Source organism: Podarcis tiliguerta (assembly GCF_965153285.1).
Source record: "Podarcis tiliguerta genome assembly, chromosome: 17".
Lineage (NCBI taxonomy): Eukaryota > Metazoa > Chordata > Lepidosauria > Squamata > Lacertidae > Podarcis > Podarcis tiliguerta.
The window spans coordinates 21,055,801-21,080,242 of NC_139550.1; the positions used below are offsets into that span (position 1 = coordinate 21,055,801).

At 44.8% G+C, this 24,442-nt stretch overlaps 1 protein-coding gene across 1 annotated transcript; it reads right to left on the bottom strand.

Moving 5' to 3' along the window:
* Positions 1-1,417: 1,417 nt before the first annotated feature.
* MLANA (melan-A) lies at positions 1,418-12,818 on the bottom strand. Its single transcript, XM_083420906.1, has 5 exons — positions 12,659-12,818; positions 10,376-10,470; positions 4,635-4,731; positions 3,595-3,699; positions 1,418-2,063 (listed from the first exon to the last, which is right to left on the bottom strand). The coding sequence occupies exons 2-5, from the start codon at positions 10,447-10,449 to the stop codon at positions 1,995-1,997; spliced, it is 345 nt and encodes a 114-aa protein (XP_083277032.1). The 5' UTR covers positions 10,450-10,470; positions 12,659-12,818; the 3' UTR covers positions 1,418-1,994.
* Between the last annotated feature and the right edge of the window lie 11,624 nt (positions 12,819-24,442).

Sequence of the window (24,442 nt, forward strand, 5' to 3'; positions counted from 1 at the left end):
CACTTTGAATTGTGCTCGGAAACATACTGGGAGCCAGTGCACGTCTTTCAAGACCAGTGTTATGTGGTCTTGGCGGCCATTCCCAGTCACCAGTCTAGCTGCTGCATTCTGGATTAGTTGCAGTTTCCGGGTCACCTTCAAAGGTAGCCCCACATAGCGTGCATTGCAGTAGTCCAAGCAAGAGATAACTAGAGAATGCACCACACTGGCGAGTCAGTCCGCAGGCAGATAGGGTCTCAGCCTGCGTACCAGATGGAGCTGGTAAACAGCTGCCCTGGATACAGAATTGACCTGCGCCTCCATGGACAGCTGTGAGTCCAAAATGACTCCCAGGCTGCGCACCTGGTCCTTCAGGGGCACAGTTACCCCATTCAGGACCAAGGAGTCCTACTCGTATTGAATACGAGTTTCCTACTCGTATTGAAATACTGCCCCTCAATGAGGCCAAACTTAGATTCACAACATGTTTAGGGGTATGCATACCCCTGCGTCCCGTTCCCCCCCCCCCCCCGACAAAAAAGCACTGGGCATGTCCATTCTCCCGCAGGTCATTGCTTCTAGGAGAGTCTGAATTTGCGGAAATGGGAAAAACAGTTAACCTGGTCCCAGAGTAATGGCCCCAATCCATAACCTCCATGGTAACTATAAAGAAAAAAAAGATGTAGGTAAAACTTGCCATGGAATCTTCCATATCACAACGGGGCTATGTACACATGAAATGCAGCAAGGTCATTGCTGTTCACCCCAGAGAGGAAACAAAGATGTCTTCACCCACATACATTGCTTGCTAGATTTTCCTGCCCCTGCAACCCACCCCCTGAATGTGGAAATATTCCCTTAAGTTTCTCCCCCCAGGATTTCCCCCTGAAATGGCTTGGCACCAGCTTTTCTTTCTCCCCATAGAGTCCCAATGTACAGTGGTACCTCGGGTTACATACGCTTCAGGTTACATACGCTTCAGGTTACAGACTCCGCTAACCCAGAAATAGTGCTTCAGGTTAAGAACTTTGCTTCAGGATGAGAACAGAAATTGTGCTCCGGCGGTGCGGCAGCAGCGGGAGGCCCCATCAGCTAAAGTGGTGCTTCAGGTTAAGAACAGTTTCAGGTTAAGTACAGACCTCCGGAACGAATTAAGTACTTAACCCGAGGTACCACTGTAATCTTTAGCGGGAGAGAAAACAACAAGGGAGAAGTGGTTTGGCATCAAAATGCAAAGGTGGGTTTCAGGACTCTTCAGAATCTCCCCTTCCGCACCACATGCCACAAATCATTGTGTTGTTATTTGAATTAAGTGGGATCTCAGATGGGCTATTCCACCTTCACGTCTCGTTTGCCTTGTAGCTTCTGAGACGATGGAGGAGGCTCCTGAGAGGCCAACTTGTTCGCTGAGAGCTGAGCAAATGAAGCACAAGAAGCTAAAAGGGCTTGCTTTATTGGCATGCTACATAATGAGAAGCATTAAAGAGATAAAATCATTTATTCTTTTAGTAAATCTCAAAAAGAACAAAAGAGTAATAGAGTCCACGTGTGGGGGTTATTATCAGTGCTTTTTTCTGGGGATACGCACACCCCTAAACATTTTGTGAATCTTTGTACTTTTGTCCATTTACTGTATTTATTCTTCTCGATTTGAACTATAAAACAGTGATTTTCTTGAGTCAGAATGAAAGTACCCCTAAACTTTTCTTTTTTTAAAAAGCACTGGTTCAGGAAGGCTGGTTCTTGCTCTTCAGTATTTATTATGCTTGGTATAGCTCCTGGAATAAAATATATCACAGCATCTCTTACACTGAATGACTCCGGGCAACTGGAATGAAGGTACAAAGGCATCAGCATTCCAGGTATCTCATATAATTGGGAACAGCTGCATTTTCTTAAGCAATAATGGCTTCTAGAAACATTTGCAATAGCATGCATTATTTTTCAAGAGGTGTAGCTAAAAATCAAAGATGGTGCATGTAATCGTTCAAGCACTGGATTTAATGGTTCCTGCTTCATGGTGCATATGGCGGTGGCAAAAGGGTGGCAGATATTTTGTCATAGGCCGGTGGAGCATCAGGCACCTGTGAAAATGGAAGTCAGGAAAGGGAAAATAATAATATAAAAATATAATAAATTACTTATATCCCACCCATCTGGCTGGGTCTCCCCAGCCACTCTGGGCGGCTTCCAACAGAGGATTAAAAATACATGAAAACATCAGTCATTAAAAAACTTCCCTAAACAGGGCTGCCTTCAGATGTTTTCTAAATGTCAGGTAATTGTTTATCTCTTTGACATCTGATGGGAGGGTGTTCCACAGAGTGGGAGCCACTACTGAGAAGGCCCTATGCCTGGTTCCCTGTAACTTCACTTCTCTCAGTGAGGGAACTGCCAGAAGGCCCTCGGCGCTGGACCTCAGTGTCCAGGCCGAACGATGGGGGTGGAGATGCTCTTTCAGGTATACTGGGCCGAGGCCGTTTAGGGCTTTAAAGGTCAGCACCAACACTTTGAATTGTGCTTGGAAACGTACTGTTATTCATATGCTAAGTTGTAAATACTAAGGTGCTTTATAGATTCCTTAAGCTAACTTGGCCAGTCAGTCCCTTCTCCCTCCTTGGGGAAAAGCCCCCAAGAGCAGCGCACTCTTTAAAGGCTGCGCGGCTCCTGCGGGCTTTTCGACCCAGCTTGTGGGGCTGGCGGGGGGGGGGGGGAGAGAACTGCTTTCCCCCACCGCCAGCCTCCAAACCAGGTCGGAGAGTAGCGCGAAGGCATTGCACGCTTTCCCGCTGCACCCCGATCCTCTGGGGCTGGCGATGGGGGGAAGTGCTGCTTTCCCCCACCGCCAGCCTCAAAGAGCAGACTCTCCTGGCTTCAGCGAAAGCAACGCGAAGCCTCCGGAGCGCAGGCTTCGCGTTGCTACCGCTGAAGCCAAGGAGCCTGCATTCGCCCCATAGGACGCACACACATTTCCCCTTCATTTTTGGAGAGGAAAAAGTGTGTCCTATAGGGCAAAAAATACGGTATATATTTGTTCATTTTATGTCCCACTTGTCCTCTAAGGAGCTGACAGTAAGAGCTGTTCGACAGTGGAATTTGCTGCCAAGGAGTGTGGTGGAGTCTCCTTCTTTGGAGGTCTTTAAGCAGAGGCTTGACAACCATATGTCAGGAGTGCTCTGATGGTGTTTCCTGCTTGGCAGAGGGTTGGACTCGATGGCCCTTGTGGTCTCTTCCAACTCTATGATTCTATGATTCTATTATCTCTGTGCCGGGCACAGGAGAAATGAAGGGGGAGGCCAGAGGTCATGGGTGAACATGCAAATTTGCACTTGGGGAAAGAGATGGGCCTTGTGGTCTCTTCCAACTCTATGATTCTATGAGCTCAAAGGACACCCCTATTTTAACCTCAGAACAACCCTGTGAGGTAGGTTGGGCTAAGATGCAATGACTGGTCTAAGGTCACCCCATGAGCAACGTGGCTGAGTGGGGATTCGAACCCCAGTCTCTCAGGTCCTAGTCTAAAGCTCTAACCACTCCACTCCACTGGCCCTCTCACTGCACTCTCTGGTGGTCACAGAAAGGGTTTCCAAATGTTAAGAGAAAGGATAATCTTACCACATGGCTTCTGTTGCTGTTGTATTCCTGCAAGGGCAATTTGGAGCCCAACAAACCACTTTTGCCTTCCGAGATCCTTCCAGTGGCCCCTCCAAAATTCTTACTCTGTGGCACACAGGGAGAAAAGGGCAGAGAAACGAGACATTTGAGTGCAAGGAAAATTAGAAGGTCCATAATAATAATAATAAAAAACAGTAATGAGAATTAAGTCTAAGAGTGTTTTGCAAGAGGCCTAAATCTGTTTGTGGCTTACATCACCTGTCTGTAATGTCAATGTGCTTTCAGTTTCTTTTTTATCCGCATTTAACATTCACGTGGTCTCGCACAAAATTTGCTCTTTAAGTCACAGTGAAAGTGGGGTCCTACTTGCTCTCACCCTACAGTGCTTGTGTGGTTCTTAACATGCTATAGTCTTGCAATACATCCCTCCACTGTGAGCCAGTGTAGTGTAGTGGTTAAGAGCGGTGGACTTGTAATCTGGTGAACCGGGTTCGCGTCTCCGCTCCTCCACATGCAGCTGCTGGGTGACCTTGGGCCAGTCACACTTCTCTGAAGTCTCTTAGCCCCACTCACCTCACAGAGTGTTTGTTGTGGGGGAGGAAGGGAAAGGAGAATGTTAGCCGCTTTGAGACTCCTTCGGGTAGTGATAAAGCGGGATAACAAATCCAAACAACTCCTTCTCCTGCATAAACCTTTGGCAACCCTCTGCGGGCTGCGTCTGATGGGGGTCTCCCAAACACCTGGAGGGCAACCAGTCTGGCAAAGGCTGTCATAGGCTATTGTGCACATTGAGTACACCCAAGGCTTAACTTACGACAGGGCTAGTATCTGCTCCCTATGTTTAGGTTTAACTCTAGATTATAGGAAGTACAGTACCATACAAATGTACCTAAGAGCAGGTGCAGAGTGTATTTGCCTCACCAGTACTGAGTAACCATGAAGTGTATTTGCACATCAGAGTTTAGGGGAAAAGACTACTGGACTGTGGATCCCGGCAGAACTGAGATTCAGCATTTTTTAATTTTAATTTTTATCCTTACCATAAGGCTTCTATAACCATTGCGCTTTTTGTAATACCAACAGCCAATAATCAGCAAAGCTGTAAGAATCACAACAAGAATTCCAATGCCTGCAGCCCTGTTTGGGAAAGAAGAAGACACCATTACAAAACACGTATGGGAACAAGGAAGATTTTACTATGTCCTGCGCGAAGCACAGTTTTAACACAGGGCCAGGCAAACCAATAGACGCAACAACTGGTTTTGCTTTTGTAGATTCATAGGGAATGCGATAAGCATGTTGAATCACCTCTATGAAACTCTGCATATTCAGTACAGAATTTGTGCAAAAAGACACACAGGCGGCCAGGAACAAAGAAATAAAATGGGCTTTTGATTATGGGCTGCAATACAACTAGCACACTGCATGATGAGGCTTCCATCTGAATAGATTTTGATATGGAGTTATCTCCTTGTTACGACACTGACACAATAGGATTTAGTGGGGATGAAAGGGCTGAGTTCAAAAATATTTCAGTACCAGCTGAAGGTGCAGGTGGAAATGGCATGCACATAACTGCATCTCACCCAAGAGACAACCTCTCACACGGCGGAGGGGACAGGTACGTCCCCCTGAGGGTGATGGGGTGTAAAAGTGAATGCGCAAATGCTTATTTGTTTATTTGTGGTGTTTATAGTCCACGCGGGTGGCGCTGTGGGTTAAAGCCTCAGCGCCTAGGACTTGCCGATCGAAAGGTCGGCAGTTCGAATTCCCGCGGCGGGGTGCGCTCCCGTCGTTCGGTCCCAGCGCCTGCCAACCTAGCAGTTCGAAAGCACCTCCGGGTGCAAGTAGATAAATAGGGACCGCTTACGAGCGGGAAGGTAAACGGCGTTTCCGTGTGCTGCGCTGGCTCGCCAGATGCGGCTTTGTCACGCTGGCCACGTGACCCAGAAGTGTCTTCGGACAGCGCTGGCTCCTGGCCTCTAGAGTGAGATGAGCACACAACCCTAGAGTCTGGCAAGACTGGCCCGTACGGGCAGGGGTACCTTTACCTTTACCTTTATAGTCCACCTTGCACCTGAAAGTCCCAGGGTGGAAAATACATAAATACGCTGAAATTGAACAATGACAATAACATCGGAACAATAAAAATAAGAAATAAGGCAGGAGCAGCAGTGAAAACAAACTTATCAAAACTCATTGCACCTCTACCAAAGGTCTGAGCAAAGAGAAGCACCTTCACCTGCCATAAAAAGGAAGCAGAACTGAAGCAAGCCGCCCCTCAGAGAACTCATTCCAAAGGCACAATGCTACTGCAATGAAAGGTAAGGATAAGTCCTGTCAAAGGTGACTATGGGGTGTGGCACTCATCTCACTTTCAGGCCGAGGGAGCTGGCGTTTGTCCACAGACAGCTTTCCAGATCGTGTGGCCAGGTTGACTAAACCAATTCTGGTGCAATGGAACACCATGACGGAAACCAGAGCACACGGAAACACTGTTTACCTTCCCGCCAGAGCGGTACCTATTTATCTACTTGCACTGGCATGCTTTCAAACTGCTAGGTTGGCAGGAGGTGGGACAGAGCAACGGGAACTCACCCCGTTGCGGGGATTTGAACCACCAACCTTCTGATCAGCAAGCCCAAGAGCCTCAGTGGTTTAGACCACAGCGCCACCCGTGTCCCTTGCAAATAAAGACCTCCCATGGACACCCTCAACGTAAACCTCACTGGGTTCAATAAGATGACATCTTTATGTCGAAAGTCCCATCAAGCTTGGGATATTCAACTTAGGAATGTAGGAAGGTGCCTTAAATTGAGTCAGACCCTTGCTCCATCTGGCTAGATATTGTCTACCCAGACTAGCAGAGGCTTTCTGGGGCTCCAAGCAGGATTCTTTCCCAGGCCTCCCTAGAAATGCCAGGGATTGAATTGGGGAACTACAGCATGCAAAACGGATGCTCAACCACTAAGCTTTGGCTCTTCCCAATTGCATATATTCCCCAAAGCCTATCTGCAGAGCAAACTAAGCCAATTCCATTTCCGACAGGATTATTGTCAGGTGTGCGTGCAGGAGCCAGGCCCTGTGACCAATAGGACTCTGCAGGCCTAGGGACTTCCTAAGTTTGTTCTGAAGAGGCAAGGCGCAGCCTCACAGGTGAGGCCAATTAGTAACTCACAGCACCTGGTTGCAAGAGCTGGGAAGGGATATATGGTCAGCATTTTCCCTTTGGCTCCTTGCCACAGCAACACGTTCCCTGCCTTGCTGCGTTTGACTCCTTGCTTCTTGATTTTAATTGTTTTAATGTTGTATTTTAATCTTGTTTTTAAGCTGTAGTCATTCAAGTCATTTTTATTATTGGTTGTTAGCTGCCCTGAGCCCGGCCTTGACTGGAGAGGGTGGGGTATAAATAAAATTTATTATTATTACAGTGGTGCCCCGCAAGACGAAATTAATTTGTTCTGCGAGTTTTTTCGTTCTACGAGTTTTTTCGTCTTGCGAAGCACCAATGCGTATTGACGGTTTCCCATAGGAATGCATTGGCGGTTTTTTTAAAAAAGGCACAAGACGTTTCGTCTTGCGAAGCAAGCCCATAGGGAAATCCGTCTTGCGAAGCACCTCAAAAAACGGAAAACTCTTTCGTCTTGCGAGTTTTTCGTCTTCCGAGGCATTCGTCTTGCAGGGCACTACTGTATTATTATTATTATTATTATTATTATTATTATTATTAATCCTCGGACCACTGACTTCGTGACTCCTTGCTTCTTGACTCCTGTCTCTCTGACCCTCGGACTCTTGGCTTTCTGACTCCTGGCTTCTGGACTCCTGTTCCTGCTCCCACCCCGCCATCTTGCCCCCGGTCCCAACATTCCCAGCCAGGACTTTGATTGCCCATGAACTGGACCATGACAATTATTTTCACAGCAATTGCATGTGGTGTTGTGGACGCCCCCTTCATATGTGAACACAACCGCTTTGTGTGTAAGCCCAACCCCATCGTCTCAATTCCAGCACTCCTATGAACTCAAGTTCCTGGTGACACCTAAAAAACCATTACAGTATAGCATAAAGTGGCAGAGAGGTAAAGGTAAAGGTACCCCTGCCCATACGGGCCAGTCTTGCCAGACTCTAGGGTTGTGCGCTCATCTCACTCTATAGGCCGGGAGCCAGCGCTGTCCGCAGACACTTCTGGGTCACGTGGCCAGTGTGACAAGCTGCATCTGGCGAGCCAGCGCAGCACACGGAACGCCGTTTACCTTCCTGCTGGTAAGCGGTCCCTATTTATCTACTTGCACCCGGAGGTGCTTTCGAACTGCTAGGTTGGCAGGCGCTGGGACCAAACAACAGGAGTGCACCCCGCTGCGGGGATTCGAACCGCCGACCATGCGATCGGCAAGTACTAGGCACTGAGGTTTTACCCACAGCGCCACCCGCGTCCCAAGTGGCAGAGAGCGGGAGTGTAAATAAGCAAAGTATGTTTTCTTTCTTTCTTGAATAAGGCTGAAGAGCGATAAGAGTCTCTGTGCTGCAAGTGAAGCAACGAGAGCTGAAGAAATCAACAAGATGTTATAGAATCATCAACTAGTAGAGTTGGGATGAGGGTCATCTGGTCCAACCCCCCGCAATGCAGGAATCTTTTGCCCAACGTGGGGCTCAAACCCACAACCCTGAGATTCAGCGTCCCATGGTCTACCAACTGAGCTATGCCAGGCTCTCAAATCAACCTTGGGCAACCCTCAGTGGGCTGGGTCTGATGGGTCTGACGCCAACCAGAACGAAAGACACAGAGGAAGATACCGGAGGCCTCAGAGGAATGTGGGAAACGGCCAGTTTCTGCAGAGAGCTGTTTCCTAACGCAGACATCTGAGTCCCAGGAAATCCCAGAACACAGGCTGTTGACAACTTTGTGTCCAGCAGATAACACGGCAACAGCGTTCTGATCAAAGCTCTGTAGAGCATCACCTATGACTCCCCGCTAACCCAAATCGGCTACATTGGACCTGACCCCCCTCAATCAAGTGATTGTGTAAGTACGAATGTAATGCAATTAGCATTATGAGCATAATTAGTGTTGTCAACCTGTTACTGATAATTTCAGTAAAAGGTGAATTAATTACTGTGTTGTCTTATCAACTCCCATCTCTCTAAGATTTTTGCTCTGTTGACCAGGGCCTTGATCGCCTGCTAGCAGGAGGTATTTTAAGAGATAATGTTGCCGTCATTGGCATCTTTACAGGTAAAGGGACCCCTGACCATTAGGTCCAGTTGCGGATGACTCTGGGGTTGCGGCGCTCATCCCACTTTACTGGCCGAGGAAGCCGGTGTACAGCTTCCGGGTCATGTGGCCAGTATGACTAAGCCGCTTCTGGCGAACCAGAGCAGCCACGGAAATGCCGTTTACCTTCCCGCTGGAGCGGTACCTATTTATCTACTTGCACTTGATGTGCTTTCGAACTGCTAGGTGGGCAGGAGCAGGGACTGAACAACAGGAGCTCACCCCGTCGTGGGGATTCGAACCGCCGACCTTCTGATCAGCAAGCCCTAGGCTCTATGGTTAAGACCACAGCGCCACCTGCGTCCCTGAGACTGGCCTCTTTAGGTCTCCTATATTCATATGTAGGTCCTGGCTTTTGCCATGTAGGTACTCAGTTCTCACAGTTTTGTGACAGTCTATTTAACTACTGTTGTTAGAAGGGCAGGGTACAATTTGGCTTAAATTACTGGGGAAAGTCAGGTTTTGGTTTTCATTAGAAGCCCCCAAGCTTCCCCGCCCCAGTAATTTGAGCCCTGGGCCAGGCTGCTATTGCCTCTTATGGTGTAGCTTAGACTGTGCCATTCTCAAGTTACCCTTGGTCTACTGAATAAACTCTGAAGAAGTGAAGTCAGGGTGGACAATCTTCAAAACCCCAGAGGTATTAGGGATTGGATGCAGCGAACCAGCACATCAGAAACCTAACAAGAACAACACATTCATGCAGAAACACCCTTAGGACAATCACAGTTGGGGATAGTGGTTATAAATATTCTCTATTCCTTCCACAAAGTATTAAAGTGTACATTAAAAGCAAAAGGGAAAAAAGACACTTCATATTGGAGAGTCGACTCCCATCTCACTCCCACCCCAAAACCTGCTCCCCATCTGGCTCCATTTTCAGTCTTGTTTATGGCCAGTTCCCCCCTCTGACAGCAGTAGGGCTGTGGCTGCAGCAGTTCAGCTCTTTGTTCTTTTTCAAATAAAATCACTACCCTAGAAATGTTAATCTGAAAGCCCAGAGGAAGCATCCAGGGATGCTTCCCTGAATAGGTCTTGTTCAGGCCCTGCCCACAGAGAAGGGCTTTCTCCTTCCCCCCGCCAAGAGACTGGCCAGCACCCAATAGCACAGAGCCAAGAAGAAGGAAGCTTCGTCAGTGGTGTAGCGTGGGTTGTCAGCACCCGGGGCAAGGCAAGTAATTTGCGCCCCCTAGAGTGAGTGAGCCAGGTAGGGGCAGAGAGCTGCGAGTGCGAGCGCCCCCCCCCAAATGTTGCGCCCGGTGCGGCCGCCCCCCCCTGCACCCCCATGCTACGCCACTGAGCTTCGTACATGGGCAGAGGCTCAGCATACAGGGTGGGAGGGGGAGTAAAACAGGCACACACACACCAGGAAAGGGGTTATAAATGGATGAGCTGAGAGCTTGACCCTGAACTCAGATGGAGAAAAGCACTCTCCCTTTTTGCGAATAAAATTGCGTATTTGGAATGGCATTGAAATAGTTTGTCAATAAGTCCGATAGCTCCGCTTACTCTTCCGCTGAAAGAGAGGTGGATCCCTTTCCTCGAGCAAAGTTGCCATCTAGGTAGTGCTGTCCCCTGGGCATCTTGTTTGGTTCAGATCACACCTACAAAATGGACAAAGGGGTGACCATTCTCTATGCGGAATTGATAATCTTGGCAGAAACACAGCCTCACTTGTTGACTGGACAGTTTCTTAAGAAAGGAAACAGCTCACTGGTAATGTTTCCCAAATATGCATACTCAGCTGAAGTCTTGAATGGGGACCATCTAGGGCAGGCATAGGCAAACTCGGCCCTCCAGATGTTTTGGGACTACAACTCCCATGATCCCTAGTGGTCAGGGATGGTGGGAATTGTAGTCCCAAAACATCTGGAGGGCCGAGTTTGACTATACCTGATCTAAGCTTCAGAAAGGTTTTTATTTTTACGTTTTTTAAGTTTTTATTTTATTGTCTTTTCTAGTTTGCTTTAGATATTGTCTCAATCCTTCGAAAGGGAAAAAAGGATGCTAGGAAAATGATTATACATTGATCCATTAAAGGCAAATGTTTGCACTGACCACTAAAAGGAAATCTCAATGACTGAATGAACCGGTTGCTTATTAAAGTATTTTAATAAAGTTCTGCATGTGAAAAATCTAAGTGAAATAAATAGTCTCATCGACATTTTCCCACACATTCACTTCTTTGCTTCCATGCCCTCTGGGCAAGTGCATTTCAGACTAGTGTAATCTGCAGAATATCTATACAGTGGTACCTCGGGTTACAGACGCTTCAGGTTACAGACTCCGCTAACCCAGAAATAGTACCTCGGGTTAAGAACTTTGCTTCAGGATGAGAACAGAAATCGCACGGCGACAGCGGGAGGCCCCACTGGGTAAAGTGGTGCTTCAGGTTAAGAACAGCTTCAGGTTAAGAGCAGACCTCCAGAACGAATTACGGTAAATTCTTAACCCAAGGTACTACTGTATACATAGCAGGTTAAGAGCACATGAATTTTATAGTGTAGGGTAGGCCAAAGGCTTTGCATTCAGAATCAGAATCAGATACTTTATTCGGCTATAAGCCCACAAGGTAAAACCAATCAATAAATAAAATAGCATTTTACATTCTAAAATATCAACTAAACGCATAATCTCCTTCACGTTACGTACCATCTCTAGATATACCATGTTGTGGCCTTGAATATAAGGATGGTGGATAAAGTTTACTAGATTTTTAATAGTCAGCTTTGCATTCAGAATCATCCTATATTTAGTCTCTTGCATCCTCAGTTAAAAAAGTAGAACAGAGAACAAGTTATGTGAAATATGCTGTCTGAGCCCCTGAAGACCTGCTGTCAATCAGAGCAGACAGTTCAGGGCTAGCTGGTCAAACATTCTGGTAATGTAGCAAAGAGACAGAAAGTGGACTGCAGGGCAGGTCTGACTTTGAAATTTTACCCTTGAACGCTATCAAATTTAAACACGGTGTGCTAAAAACAAAACCCACACTTAATTCATAAAAGAAAGGGGGAAATGTTTTAAATAATAAAAAGTGGGCAGAGTGTTCTCACAGCTAGATATCATCGATTGTTTAATGGCGCCAGATCTCTGATTGCAGGAGGGAGCTGGGTCAGTTATTACGCCAAAACGTAATAAACCTATTTGAAAAATGAAATAAACTTCCAGTCCCTGAACCACTGTTTGAAGAACAGAGAGAGATTTCAGGATTTAGAATTCGGTGACCCTTGATTTGGAAAAGACACACTGGAGCATTGTGTAACTTTAAAAAATCAAAAACGTAATAGGTTTTGCTATTAGGATGTGAATGAACACAACTCTGCAAAGGCAGTAGACCAACGTTGTCTTAAGTTTATATTGCCCCGTGCTTTTCCTAATGTCACAATCTGATGGATTTATCTGCTTGTCATTTGTGTAAATACCCAAGGAAAATTAACCAGCCATATCAAATCAAACTGAATGGCTTCATCCAGAAAAGCACACAGATAAACATTTTGGCCCACAGCTATGCTACTTAAATCTCATTAAATGAAAGGAGATTGAAACAGCCTATCAAGTGCAGGATTGCAATCTCTGATTTCAGAAGTGCACAGAATAGTAAATTGTGCTGTGAACTAAAATTACAGAGCTACCACAGTCAGGTAAGGGAGGAGGAAACCCATGCTAAAGGTCCCACAATTTAAGAAACTTATTTCTTAACCAAATACATTTTTTCCCAAGAGATAAGAAAACTGGTCAAACTGAAATTTAATACAACATGAAAATCTTGTGCAAGAAATAAACAAGGCTTACCTTTCTTACAGACTCTGGCTGAGTGCTAAGGCATAACCAGATTTCCTTCCTCCTCTATCTCTTTTTTCCTTTTTTAAATTTCCTCCTTAGGACTACTGAGCTCTCATGACCATCACGAGTCTGAATTCCTGGCGGTGCAGCTTTTTGATCGCTTTAATTAGCGTGAAAGGCTAAGACCAAAGAAATGGTTTCTGTTCTTTCCATTTCTTCCCAAACCCCTCCCAGAGGGAAGCCACATTCAGTTCAGTGGGACTTGATCCCTAGCTAAGTGTGTCTAGGATTTCAGTCTTATGCAAACAATGAAGAGTAGCTGTTCAATTATTGTGTGCAGCAATCCAGACCTCTTTTCTTGAAGCCCTGCAGAGGGGCAGAAGCAAATGCTTAATACAAGTACAGTGGACGCTCGGGTTGCGAACGTGATCTGTGCGGGATGCACATTCGCGACCCGCAGCGGCGCATCTGCGCATGCACGGGTTGTGATTCAGCGCTTCTGCGCATGCGCAAAGCGCGATATAGTGCTTCTGCACATGTGCGACCCCCAAAACCTAGAAGTAACCCGTTCCGGTACTTCTGGGTTTTGGCAGGTCCGTAACCCAAAAAAACACAACCTGAAGCGTCTGTAACCCGAGGTATGACTGTACAGTGGTACCTCGGGCTAAGAACTTAATTCGTTCCGGTGGTCCGTTCTTAACCTGAAACTGTTCTTAACCTGAGGTACCACTTTAGCTAATGGGGCCTCCTGCTGTTGCCACGCCACCGCCATCCGATTTCTGTTCACATCCTGAAGCAAAGTTCTTAACCCGAGGTACTATTTCTAGGTTAGCGGAGGCTGTAACCTGAAGCGTCTGTAACCTGAGGTACCATTGTACAAAGAACAGCTACAGGTATGATCATTTCAGCTCAAACTGCACCTGAATTCTAATAACCGGCCTGATGGGCCTCCAAAGTTGTGGGGATGCCAATGAGACAGTCCTATATAAGCTCCATCATTTTTGACATCAAAGAGGGTGCTTGCAGCAAGGCCTCTGCTTTTTAAAATATGGCGAGCTTAATATGGAAAGAGACTTCCCTGCAACTGGCTAAGGGCTCAGCCTGCAATCTTGTAAAACAAATATAAAGATTTTTTTAAAAAAATAAAGATTTACACAAAAGCTACCTATAGAAATATAGAACCAATAAGAATGTTGTCGGGGGGGACTAGATGGGTTCATCTGAATTAACTGCCCATACAGTAGTAGTGATGTATGGAAGTGAGAGCTGGACCATAAGGAGGCTGATCACCAAAGAATTGATGCTTTTGAATTATGGTGCTGGAGGAGACTCTTGAGAGTCCCATGGACTGCAAGAAGATCAAACGCATCCATTCTTAAGGAAATCTGCCCTGAGTGCTCACTGGATGGACAGATCGTGAAGCTGAGGCTCCAATACTTTGGCCACCTCATGAGAAGAGAAGACTCCCTGGAAAAGACCCTGATGCTGGGAAAGATTGAGGGCACAAGGAGAAGGGGACGACAGAGGACGAGATGGTTGGACAGTGTTCTCGAAGCTACCAACATGAGTTTGACCAAGCTGAGGGAGGCAGTGGAAGACAGGAGTGCCTGGCATGCTCTGGTCCATGGGGTCTTGAAGAGTCGGACATGACTAAATGACTAAACAACAGCAGCAGCATTGAACATGAACTGTAAGCAGGCAATAAATAAAGGGTCTAATTAGGGATGTGTATAGATGCTGGCGCTGTGGGTAAAAGCCTCAGCACCTAGGACTTGCCGATCGAAAGGTTGGCGGTTCGAATCCCTGCGGCGGGGTGCGCTCCCGTTGCTCGGTCCCAGCGCCTGCCAACCTAGCAGTTCGAAAGCACCCCCGGGTGCAAGTAGATAAATAGGGACCGCTTACTAGCGGGAGGGTAAACGGCGTTCCATGTGCTGCGCTGGCTCGCCAGATGCAGCTTGTCACACTGGCCACGTGACCCGGAAGTGTCTGCGGACAGCGCTGGCTCCCGGCCTCTAGAGTGAGATGAGCGCACAACCCTAGAGTCTGTCAAGACTGGCCCGCACGGGCAGGGGTACCTTTACCTTTTATAGATGCTAGGAGGATGTGGGTCTAAACCACAGAGCCTAGGGCTTGGCAATCAAAAGGTCAGCGGTTCAAATCACCGCAATGGGGTGAGCTCCTGTTGCTCAGTCCCTGCTCCTGCCAACCTAGCAGTTCGAAAGCACGTCAAAGTGCAAGTAGATATAGGTACCGCTCCAGCGGGAAGGTAAATGGCGTTTCTGTGCACTGCTCTGATTCGCCAGAAGCGGCTTAGTCATGCTGGCCACATGACCCGGAAGCTGTCTGTGGACAAAACGCCAGCTCCCTCGGCCACTAAAGCGAGATGAGCGCCGCAACCCCAAAGTCGTCTGTGACTGGACTTAACAGTCAGGGGTCTCTTTACCTTTATAGATGCTAGGAGAGGATAAATTTATTGATTAATATCCTTCCTTCCTCAGGTCTGTGAGTTCAGCAGAGTGCATCTCTTAAGATGGCATCTGAGCAATGGACCTACCTACTAGGCACAGGTTTTCTGCCTGCATTTTTCACTGTCCTGTCCAGCTTTAATAAATTCAATTGGGGGGGGGGCACAATACTTGAGGAAAAGAGTATAATACTTACCACCTGGTTTTCTATAAATGTTTCCAGCATGTGCCTTTTTGTGTGTGTGTATAAGCGTGTAAATATTTACTTCAGGCCACCACAACAGTTGCATGTAATACCATCAAAATTAGCACCTTTTCCACGCTACTTTATCCTACATTGCACAAATGGAAAATAGCCCATGGAAGCAGGATAGAAAGAGCCATGAGAGGGGGGGGGAAGCGGGGGGGGGAATAGCATGAGACCCAAAGTCAATGAGAGGCTTTCTTGTACTCCTTATGGCTAAAAACAAACCAGGTATACTTTCTTCCCTCTCAGAGAAGAATTCATCAATAACTGCTTGCAGAGAGCGGGGATCACATAAAGGGGTTCTTTGTCACTGCCAGCAGCCAGGCAGTCACAAATCACCCATGTGATGATAATGCCAGTGCATTTGTGCTTTGCCATGGGCTGATCTTGCATTCAGATGACTCAAGATTCCAGATGTCAAAGGTCTATTATTCTCGAGAGCGATGAAGAGATCCCTGTCCGTGTTAGCTAATCCCTTCAGAACAGGCAGTTGCAGAAAAAGTAATACTAAAAACCGAGCAGTTTGTAAGGTGAAAACATGGGCTTGATCCTGGTCTTGGTTTTGCTGGGGGGGGGGGTCTGCTTGTATAAATTCCGGAGCAGTACCTATATCTACTTGCACTTTGACGTGCTTTCGAACTGCTAGGTTGGCAGGAGCAGGGACTGAGCAACAGGAGCTCACCCCATCACGGGGATTCGAACCGCTGACCTTTTGATTGGCAAGCCCTAGGCTCAGTGGTTTAGACCCACGTCCCCCTAGCATCTATACACATCCCTAATTAGAGCCTTTATTTATTGCCTGCTACCAGTTCATGTTCAATGCTGCTGCTGCTGTTTAGTCATTTAGTCATGTCCGACTCTTCATGAACCCATGGACCAGAGCATGCCAGGCACTCCTGTCTTCCACTGCCTCCTTCAGCTTGGTCAAACTCATGTTGGTAGCTTCGAGAACACTGTCCAACCATCTCATCCTCTGTCGTCCCCTTCTCCTTGTGCCCTCAATCTTTCCCAGCATCAGGGTCTTTTCCAGGGAGTCTTCTCTTCTCATGAGGTGGCCATAAGTATTGGAGCCTCAGCTTCAGGATCTGCCCTTCCAGTGAGCACTCAGGGTTGATTTCCTTAAGAATGGAGAGGTTTGATCTTCTTGCAGTCCATGGGACTCTCAAGAGTCTCCTCCAGCACCAGAATTCAAAAGCATCAATTCTTTGGCGATCAGCCTCCTTATGGTCCAGCTCTCACTTCCATACATCACTACTGCTGTATGGGCAGTTAATTCAGATGAACCCATCTAGTCTGCTTGTATAAATTCCAAATTTGCTATACTAACCGCCCCCTCCCCATTTTAACTCCTGTGCAGCTGGCAGAAGACCTCTGTTTACAGATCTATTTCTTTTTTAAAATCCATTTTTGTTGTTGTCTGGTAACACCCAGCAGAAGTATTTCTGCCAGTACCATTCTACTCCTAGGTGCTGAGCAAGGTCATTCATTGTGTTGACCTGGAAAGGTGAGCTGGTTTGGCAGCCCTGCTTGAGGCAAACAATGGCCAAGATGATCCTGGAAGGAGATGTAGCATGGAGCTCATCTGCATTTCACATTATTGGAATCTTATTGGATATTTAGCTATGCCCCAGGCATAGCTAAAGGGGGAGGTGATGGTTAATACCAGCCACCTGTGTTCCTAGGTGACATAGCCTACCTGGGTCTATAAAGGTTGTGTGTATCTTCACTTGGGTGCCGACAAGCTATCTTCTCGCTACAGAATATTTCCACTGAATGCTGTGAGGAGGAAACCTTCGGACCTTTGCTGTAAGTTTGTACCTTTTAAAAAATAAAAAGTTAGACCTGATCTCTCATCTTTCTTTGGAATCCCTGTGTATCTGAACTCTTGCGAGTCCACTACTCGCTCAGTCAGCTCCAGTGCAGTACAAGCTATAGCTTAGCCCCGCCCCCATTTAAAAGAAAAAAACCTGGATGTACATTTTCAAAATATAAGATAAAAAACAAATAAAATCAAATCTACATACAGCAACCGTGTTTTGTGTTGTATAGGCTCCTATGATGTAGGTAATGGGCCCTGCCATTATCATTGGTTTGCTGCTATTATTTCATGTTATAGCAAGTTTCTAGAGACTAGATTATGAGTCTTTGTAAATTGTGTTTCTAAAGGAACTTTTGTTATTGCCAAATGCCAATGTGTTTGCATTATTAAGTTTGTTATGAATAAAAAATCATTTTAAGTTAGGGCTGAATAATTATTTCACTATTAATATACTTCTTAATTGTATTTCACTGTTAATATACTTCTTAATTGTATTTGAGTTCAACAATTACTTTGATAAAATACATATTTGGTATGTGCAAATGGCTTTAGATAACTATTAGGTTCATAAGTTCATAAGTTACCATATAGCATATATTCAACACAAAAAAACAGCGACAATTTGTTGTTGACAAAGGACAGCTGGACATATAAAGGGCCCCATTATCTTCAGTAGCTGAGGGCGTCATCAAACCTAAATCTGGCCCTGGTCAGCTCCTGTTCATGAAATAGGAAAGGGTTCATTTTGTCCTTCATTTCTATACAGCTTTATATTTTTAAGGAAAAGAAAAATCTCAAAAGCAGTTTACAACACGTTCAAATGTCGAATGAAACCATCTGGAATAAAAAGTCACTGAAGAACGTCAACTATAAACTAAAATAATATCTTAAAGTAGGGTTGCCATACGTCCAGATTTTCTGGGGGGAATTTCAGGAAATCACCAAAGTGTCCAGGTTTTTGAAACTCTCCCCCCCCCAAGGTAAACTTTTACTTCTTTAAATATGGCAACCCTATCTTAAAGATTACAAATAACACATTACAAAGGAGGTCAACTACAAAATGCACATTTGACGGAGCAAAGTTAACAACAAAATGAACTTAAAACATTTCAAAAGAAAACTACTAAAGGAAGTAGAATATGAAATGCACATCTAAAACAGCATTTATTCCATTTCCTTTCAAATAGTTCTTCCCTTTCCTTATATTTGACTGTGAGCCTTCAATCGTTTGTAGTATGGTTAGTTTTCAGATGAAACAAAACATGTTATTTTATTATTTTTCCCCTCTAGAGGGAGCTCCTGTAACACATCGCCTTTACCATCTTGTCTGTGCTAGATGCAGAGATGTTATTTAAACGTGAGGCAATTACTTCCTTAAGGAGTTCATATCTGATAAATGGTTCCAATGGATACACATTTGTCCCAAACACATTTTAGCCTTTGCATTATATTACTGCCAAGCTCTTTTCAATGCTAATAGCGTAATATTCCCTTTGTGAGTCCCAAGGATGCTAACTTTTGCTTTGGACAAGCAGGAGACTAGATTGAGGAACATTATGAGGGCATAATGGATGTAGGGTAATTCTGTAGTGAGCAATGTAACACTCATAAGCTTCTTTACATATTTTGTGCTTCAGCTAATATTATTTGAACTTCCATTACTATACTCCAAAACTCCAAAAATTATACTGACATAATCTTCCCTACAAAAATAATCGAGAAAAGTGTGTCACAGGTAGATGAATTTTTTTATTGTGTTTTAAAAGGTGTGACCAACCTCAAGAATTTATGTGCAACTTGTTTTCTCTAAAACAATTGTCTTCTCTAAAAATATGAATTTATTTTTATTTTTTAAAATCCATCCTCAGCAATATACAGAATGTTTCATGGGCGAGTGTCAAACATATTGTACTGTTTATTGGAAACTGTTGAAAAACGTTTTCTGGCAGACGTTTAGTGTGACCAACATAACCAATGTGGGAATTCATTAATAGATAACCACAAATTAATGTCTCTGAAACAAGGCCCATATCACTCTTTACTATGGATTCTCAATTGCAGATTAGCATCACGTCTCATTCTTAAGGAAATTAGCCCTGAGTGCTCATTGGAAGGACAGATAGTGAAGCTGAGGCTCCAATACTTTGGCCATCTCATGAGAAGAGAAGACTCCCTGGAAAAGGCCCTGATGTTGGGAAAGATGGAGGGCACAAGGAGAAGGGGACGACAGAGGACGAGATGGTTGGACAGTGTTCTCGAAGCTACAAACATGAGTCTGACCAAACTGAGGGAGGCAGTGAAAGACAGGAGTGCCTGGCGTGCTCTGGTCCATGGGATGACGAAGAGTCAGACAAGACTAAATGACTAAACAACAACAAATCATGTCTCTGTGCTAAAATGAAAGAAGGTGCAATTTCTTCCCTTCTATTTAAGGACAGTCTTGCTATGTTTTTGATGTGGGGGGGGGGGGAGACTTCCAAACACTGGCAAAAGCCTTTAGGGGTCCCCCAATCTTTAAGATTTATGGTAAATTGGGTTTTAAATTGGAGACTTCTCCCATTGCTTCCTTTTTTTTAGTCTGATCTTGCTCTAACGGGAGGGAGAAAGGTAGGGTGTAAATTTAATAAATAAATAAAGGCTTATGCGCCAACTGCCTTTAAATAAATTCCTTAATTCAAATATTTATTTAGCCCTGAGCATGTAAAGCAACATTTATCCGTCAAACATTTAAGCAGGGTGGCAGAGGGGGGTGGGGAGAGGATGCTATGTATGGGCTTAGAACTATTATTATTGTTGTAGCAAGGAATTCAAATTCCTTCTTTTAAATACAACCAGTAATTCCTTCTCTATATGTTTTTGATCCAGTTTTTGCCACACATCATGGCAGAGAAATGAGGCATACAAAATAAAACCAACAGGATAATGGTAAAATTCAGCTGAATACGTTGACTTCGCTGTCTAGAACGCTTGTATGGGGCAACCCAGTTGGTTGGGGCAGGGTAGTAATTATAATAACAATAATAAGAAGAATAAGTTAATTTTAAGTCTTCTGTGTAACTAGAAAGCAGAGAAACAGTAAGCATAAATTAAGAGTGCCCTTCTAGCACAAACTCCTGACTTAAAGCATCACCAACGTACTACAGATAAAAGTATGCAATATTTACAATGCAATCTTATGCATGTTTACTTAAAAGCAAGTCCTACTATGTTCGGTTGGGTTTACCTCCTGGCAAATGTGCATAGGGTTAATGCTTTAAAACTGTCGTTAATAGTATTGCTGCACAAAACCAGTTCTACAAGTTTATTGGTTATGGGGCTCAACATTAGCAGTGACAATAGCACAGCTTCTTCTGTTTCTTTCTCTTTCTTTTTTGTGTGTGTGTCATCCTATCATCATCTTATAGGAAACCCACAACTGGACCACGCATGTTGATAGAATAATTATAATGTAATCACAATATTGTTTCCTTTATCTCCCACTGAAGAAAAGCTCTGGTACAACTAGATGTAGCAGTAACCCTACTTGGGCATTAAAGGAAGGGAAGAGGCTGTGACAGATGGACTTTGAGTGATTCCCCTGGGTATCCTGCTGGGATGGGGAGGGAGCGGGGAGTTAAAAGACAGAACCCAACAGGTAAACTGACAGATAGGGCTTTGCAATGGCTGAGTGAAGGATTAGCTGGTTGGTTAGAGGTTTGCTAGGCAGGGCAACCCAGGTTATTTCCATGAGGTGAAGGGAAAGATCCTAGAAGGGTCTGGAAGAAAGGTCTTAAACTATATACTCCCTCTCTCTCTCTCTCTCTCTCTCTCTCTATATATATATATATATATATATGTTGTTGTTTAGTCATTTAGTCGTGTCCGACTCTTCGTGACCCCATGGACCAGAGCACGCCAGGCACTCCTGTCTTCCACTGCCTCCCGCAGTTTGGTCAAACTCATGCTGGTAGCTTCGAGAAAATTGTCCAACCATCTTGTCCTCTGTCGTCCCCTTCTCCTTGTGCCCTCAATCTTTCCCAACATCGGAGTCTTTTCCAGGGAGTCTTCTCTTCTCATGAGGTGGCCATAGTCTTGGAGCCTCAGCTTCACGATCTGTCCTTCCAGTGAGCACTCAGGGCTGATTTCCTTCAGAATGGAGAGGTTTAATCTTCTTGCAGTCCATGGGACTCTCAAGAGTCTCCTCCAGCACCATAAATCAAAAGCATAAATTCTTCGGCGATCAGCCTTCTATATGGTCCAGCTCTCACTTCCATACATCACTACTGGGAAAACCATGGCTTTAACTATACGGACCTTTGTTGGCAAGGTGATGTCTCTGCTTTTTAAGATGCTGTCTAGGTTTGCCATCGCCTTTCTCCCAAGGAGCAGGCGTCTTTTAATTTCATGACTGCTGTCACCATCTGCAGTGATCATGGAACCCAAGAAAGTAAAATCTCTCACTGCCTCCATTTCTTCCCCTTCTATTTGCCAGGAGGTGATGGGACCAGTGGCCATGATCTTCGTTTTTTTTATGTTGAGCTTCAGACCATATTTTGTGCTCTCCTCTTTCACCCTCATTTAAAGGTTCTTTAATTCCTCCTCACTTTCTGCCATCAAGGTTGTTCATCTGCATATCTGAGGTTGTTGATATTTCTTCCAGCAATCTTAATTCCGGCTAGGGATTCATCCAGCCCAGCCTTTCGCATGATGAATTCTGCATATAAGTTAAATAAGCAGGGAGACAATATATAGCCTTGTTGTACTCCTTTCCCAATTTTGAACCAATCACTTGTTCCATATCCAGTTCTAACTGTAGCTTCTTGTCCCACATAGAGATTTCTCAGGAGACAGATGAGGTGATTGGGCACTCCCATTTCTTTAAGAACTTGCCATAGTTTGCTGTGGTCGACACAGTCAAAGGCTTTTGCATAGTCAATGAAGCAGAAGTAGATGTCTTTCTGGAACTCTCTACCTTTCTCCATAATCCAACGCATGTTTGCAATTTGGTCTCTGGTTTCTCTGCCCCTTTGAAATCCAGCTTGCACTTCTGGGAGTTCTCGGTCCACATACTGCTTAAGCCTGCCTTGTAGAATTTTAAGCATAACCTTGCTAGTGTGTGAAATGAGTGCAATTGTGCGGTAGTTGGAGCATTCTTTGGCACTGCCCTTCTTTGGGATTGGGATGTAGACTGATCTTCTCCAATCTTCCGGCCACTGCTGAGTTTTCCAAATTTGCTGGCATATTGGGTGTAGCATCTTAACAGCATCATCTTTTAAAATTTTAAATAGTTCAGCTGGAATATCATCACTTCCACTGGCCTTGTTATTAGCAGTGCTTTCTAAAGCCCATTTGACTTCACTCTCCAGGATGTCTGGCTCAAGGTCAGCAACCACACTGCCTGGGGTGTACGAGACATCCATATCTTTCTAGTATAATTTCTCTGTGTATTCTTGCTACCTCTTCTTGATGTCTTCTGCTTTTGTTATGTCCTTACCACTTTTGTCCTTTATTATGGTAATCTTTGTATGAAATGTTCCTTTCATATCTCCAATTTTCTTGAACAGATCTCTGGTTTTTCCCATTCTATTGTTTTCCTCTATTTATTTGCATTGCTCATTTAAGAAGGCCTTCCTTTCTCTCCTTGCTATTTTTTTGGAAATCTGCATTCAATTTCCTGTATCTTTCGCTATCTCCCTCGCATTTTGCTTGCCTTCTCTCCCCCGCTATTTGTAAGGTCTTGTTGGACAGCCACTTTGCTTTCTTGCATTTTGTTTTCATTGGGATGGTTTTAATTGCTGCCTCCATCCATAGTTCTTCAGGCACTCTGTCCACCAAATCTAAATCCTTAAACCTGTTCCTCACTTCCACAGTGTATTCGTAAGGGATTTGATTTAGATTGTATCTTACCGGCCCAGTGGTTTTTCCTACTTTCTTCAGTTTAAGCTTAAATTTTGCTATAAGAAACTGATGATCTGAGCCACAGTCAGCTCCAGGTCTTGTTTTTGCTGACTGTATAGATTATGACACCAAAGGTGTCATGGGCTTTGAAGACACTCGAACTCAGGACGCAAGGGAGAAACATGCCAAGAGGAAGGCACGCTTAGCAAATCCTCACCATAATCAACCCCCGCCCGGAAACCAATCTCCCCACTGTGGAAGGACATGTGGATCCAGAATTGGCCTCCACAGTCACTTACAGATTCATTGTTAAAACCGTGTTTATGGAAGACAATCTTACTTGGCTACGAGTGATCGCCAAAGAAGACATAATATATGGTGCTTGACAATCGGTCAGTGTAAATGAATTCTCCATGTCCTCCACATCTGCAAAAATATTGATACTGCTACATTGGAAGGACAAAATATACCCCCCCCCCTTCGAACAATGGTAGGTGACATGACAACTCTTGCAGCCCATGAAAACAGATCGCCTTCAGACGAAGATTATGCATGGACAAATTGAATGAAATTTGAAATGTATTTGTTGAAAGCATAGCAGCACATGGATTAACATATGCTTGAGGGAAACAATAAGTTTATCCATCTACATATATACTATATAGTTTTTAGCCTTAATTATATTTTATGGTTATTTTGCTATTGCTGTTTTCCTTTGCTTTTAAAAATATTTTAATGTATTCTCTTCCCCTCCTCTATTCTTTCTTCTTTACTTTAATTTACTATAATAATTTACTATAATTTACTATAGTAATACCAAAATATATAAGTTCTTAATTTATTTACAGTGATTTTGACTGAAATAATGTGTTGTATCATAGGAAAGTAATCACTGAGCTTTAACCTTCATTGAGTGTGTCGAAAGAAAACCCCAGCTTTCTTTCCAAACTACCTCACCCTTAATTTGAATCTTAGGTTCTTCCTTTCATATATTTATGAATCCTTGCTGCTGGATATTGAAAAACATTACCAAATATATGGAATCCCAGCCCTCTTAAGTGTTATTTACAAGTGCTATCTGCAAGGGGTGTCTTAAATTTTAAATCACCCAGAATCAGGTCACATTATTTCCCTCCCATCTTTATTGAGGCAGTTCCTCAGAGGCAACACATGAGTGGTGAGGCTCTGGGAATAGCCTAGCCTGGCCTCTGAGGTCGTGTGACTCTCCCAGCCCCTCTGTTGAGGAGAGTGAACTTCTGTATCTGTGGAGGTCCCCAGCATGACTGAGAGCTGCAAGAGTCACATGCAGAGCCAGATCACCCATGAGGTGAGGCAGTAGCGTAGCGTGGGTTGCCAGTGCCCTGGGCCACACGGATGGGAGGGGG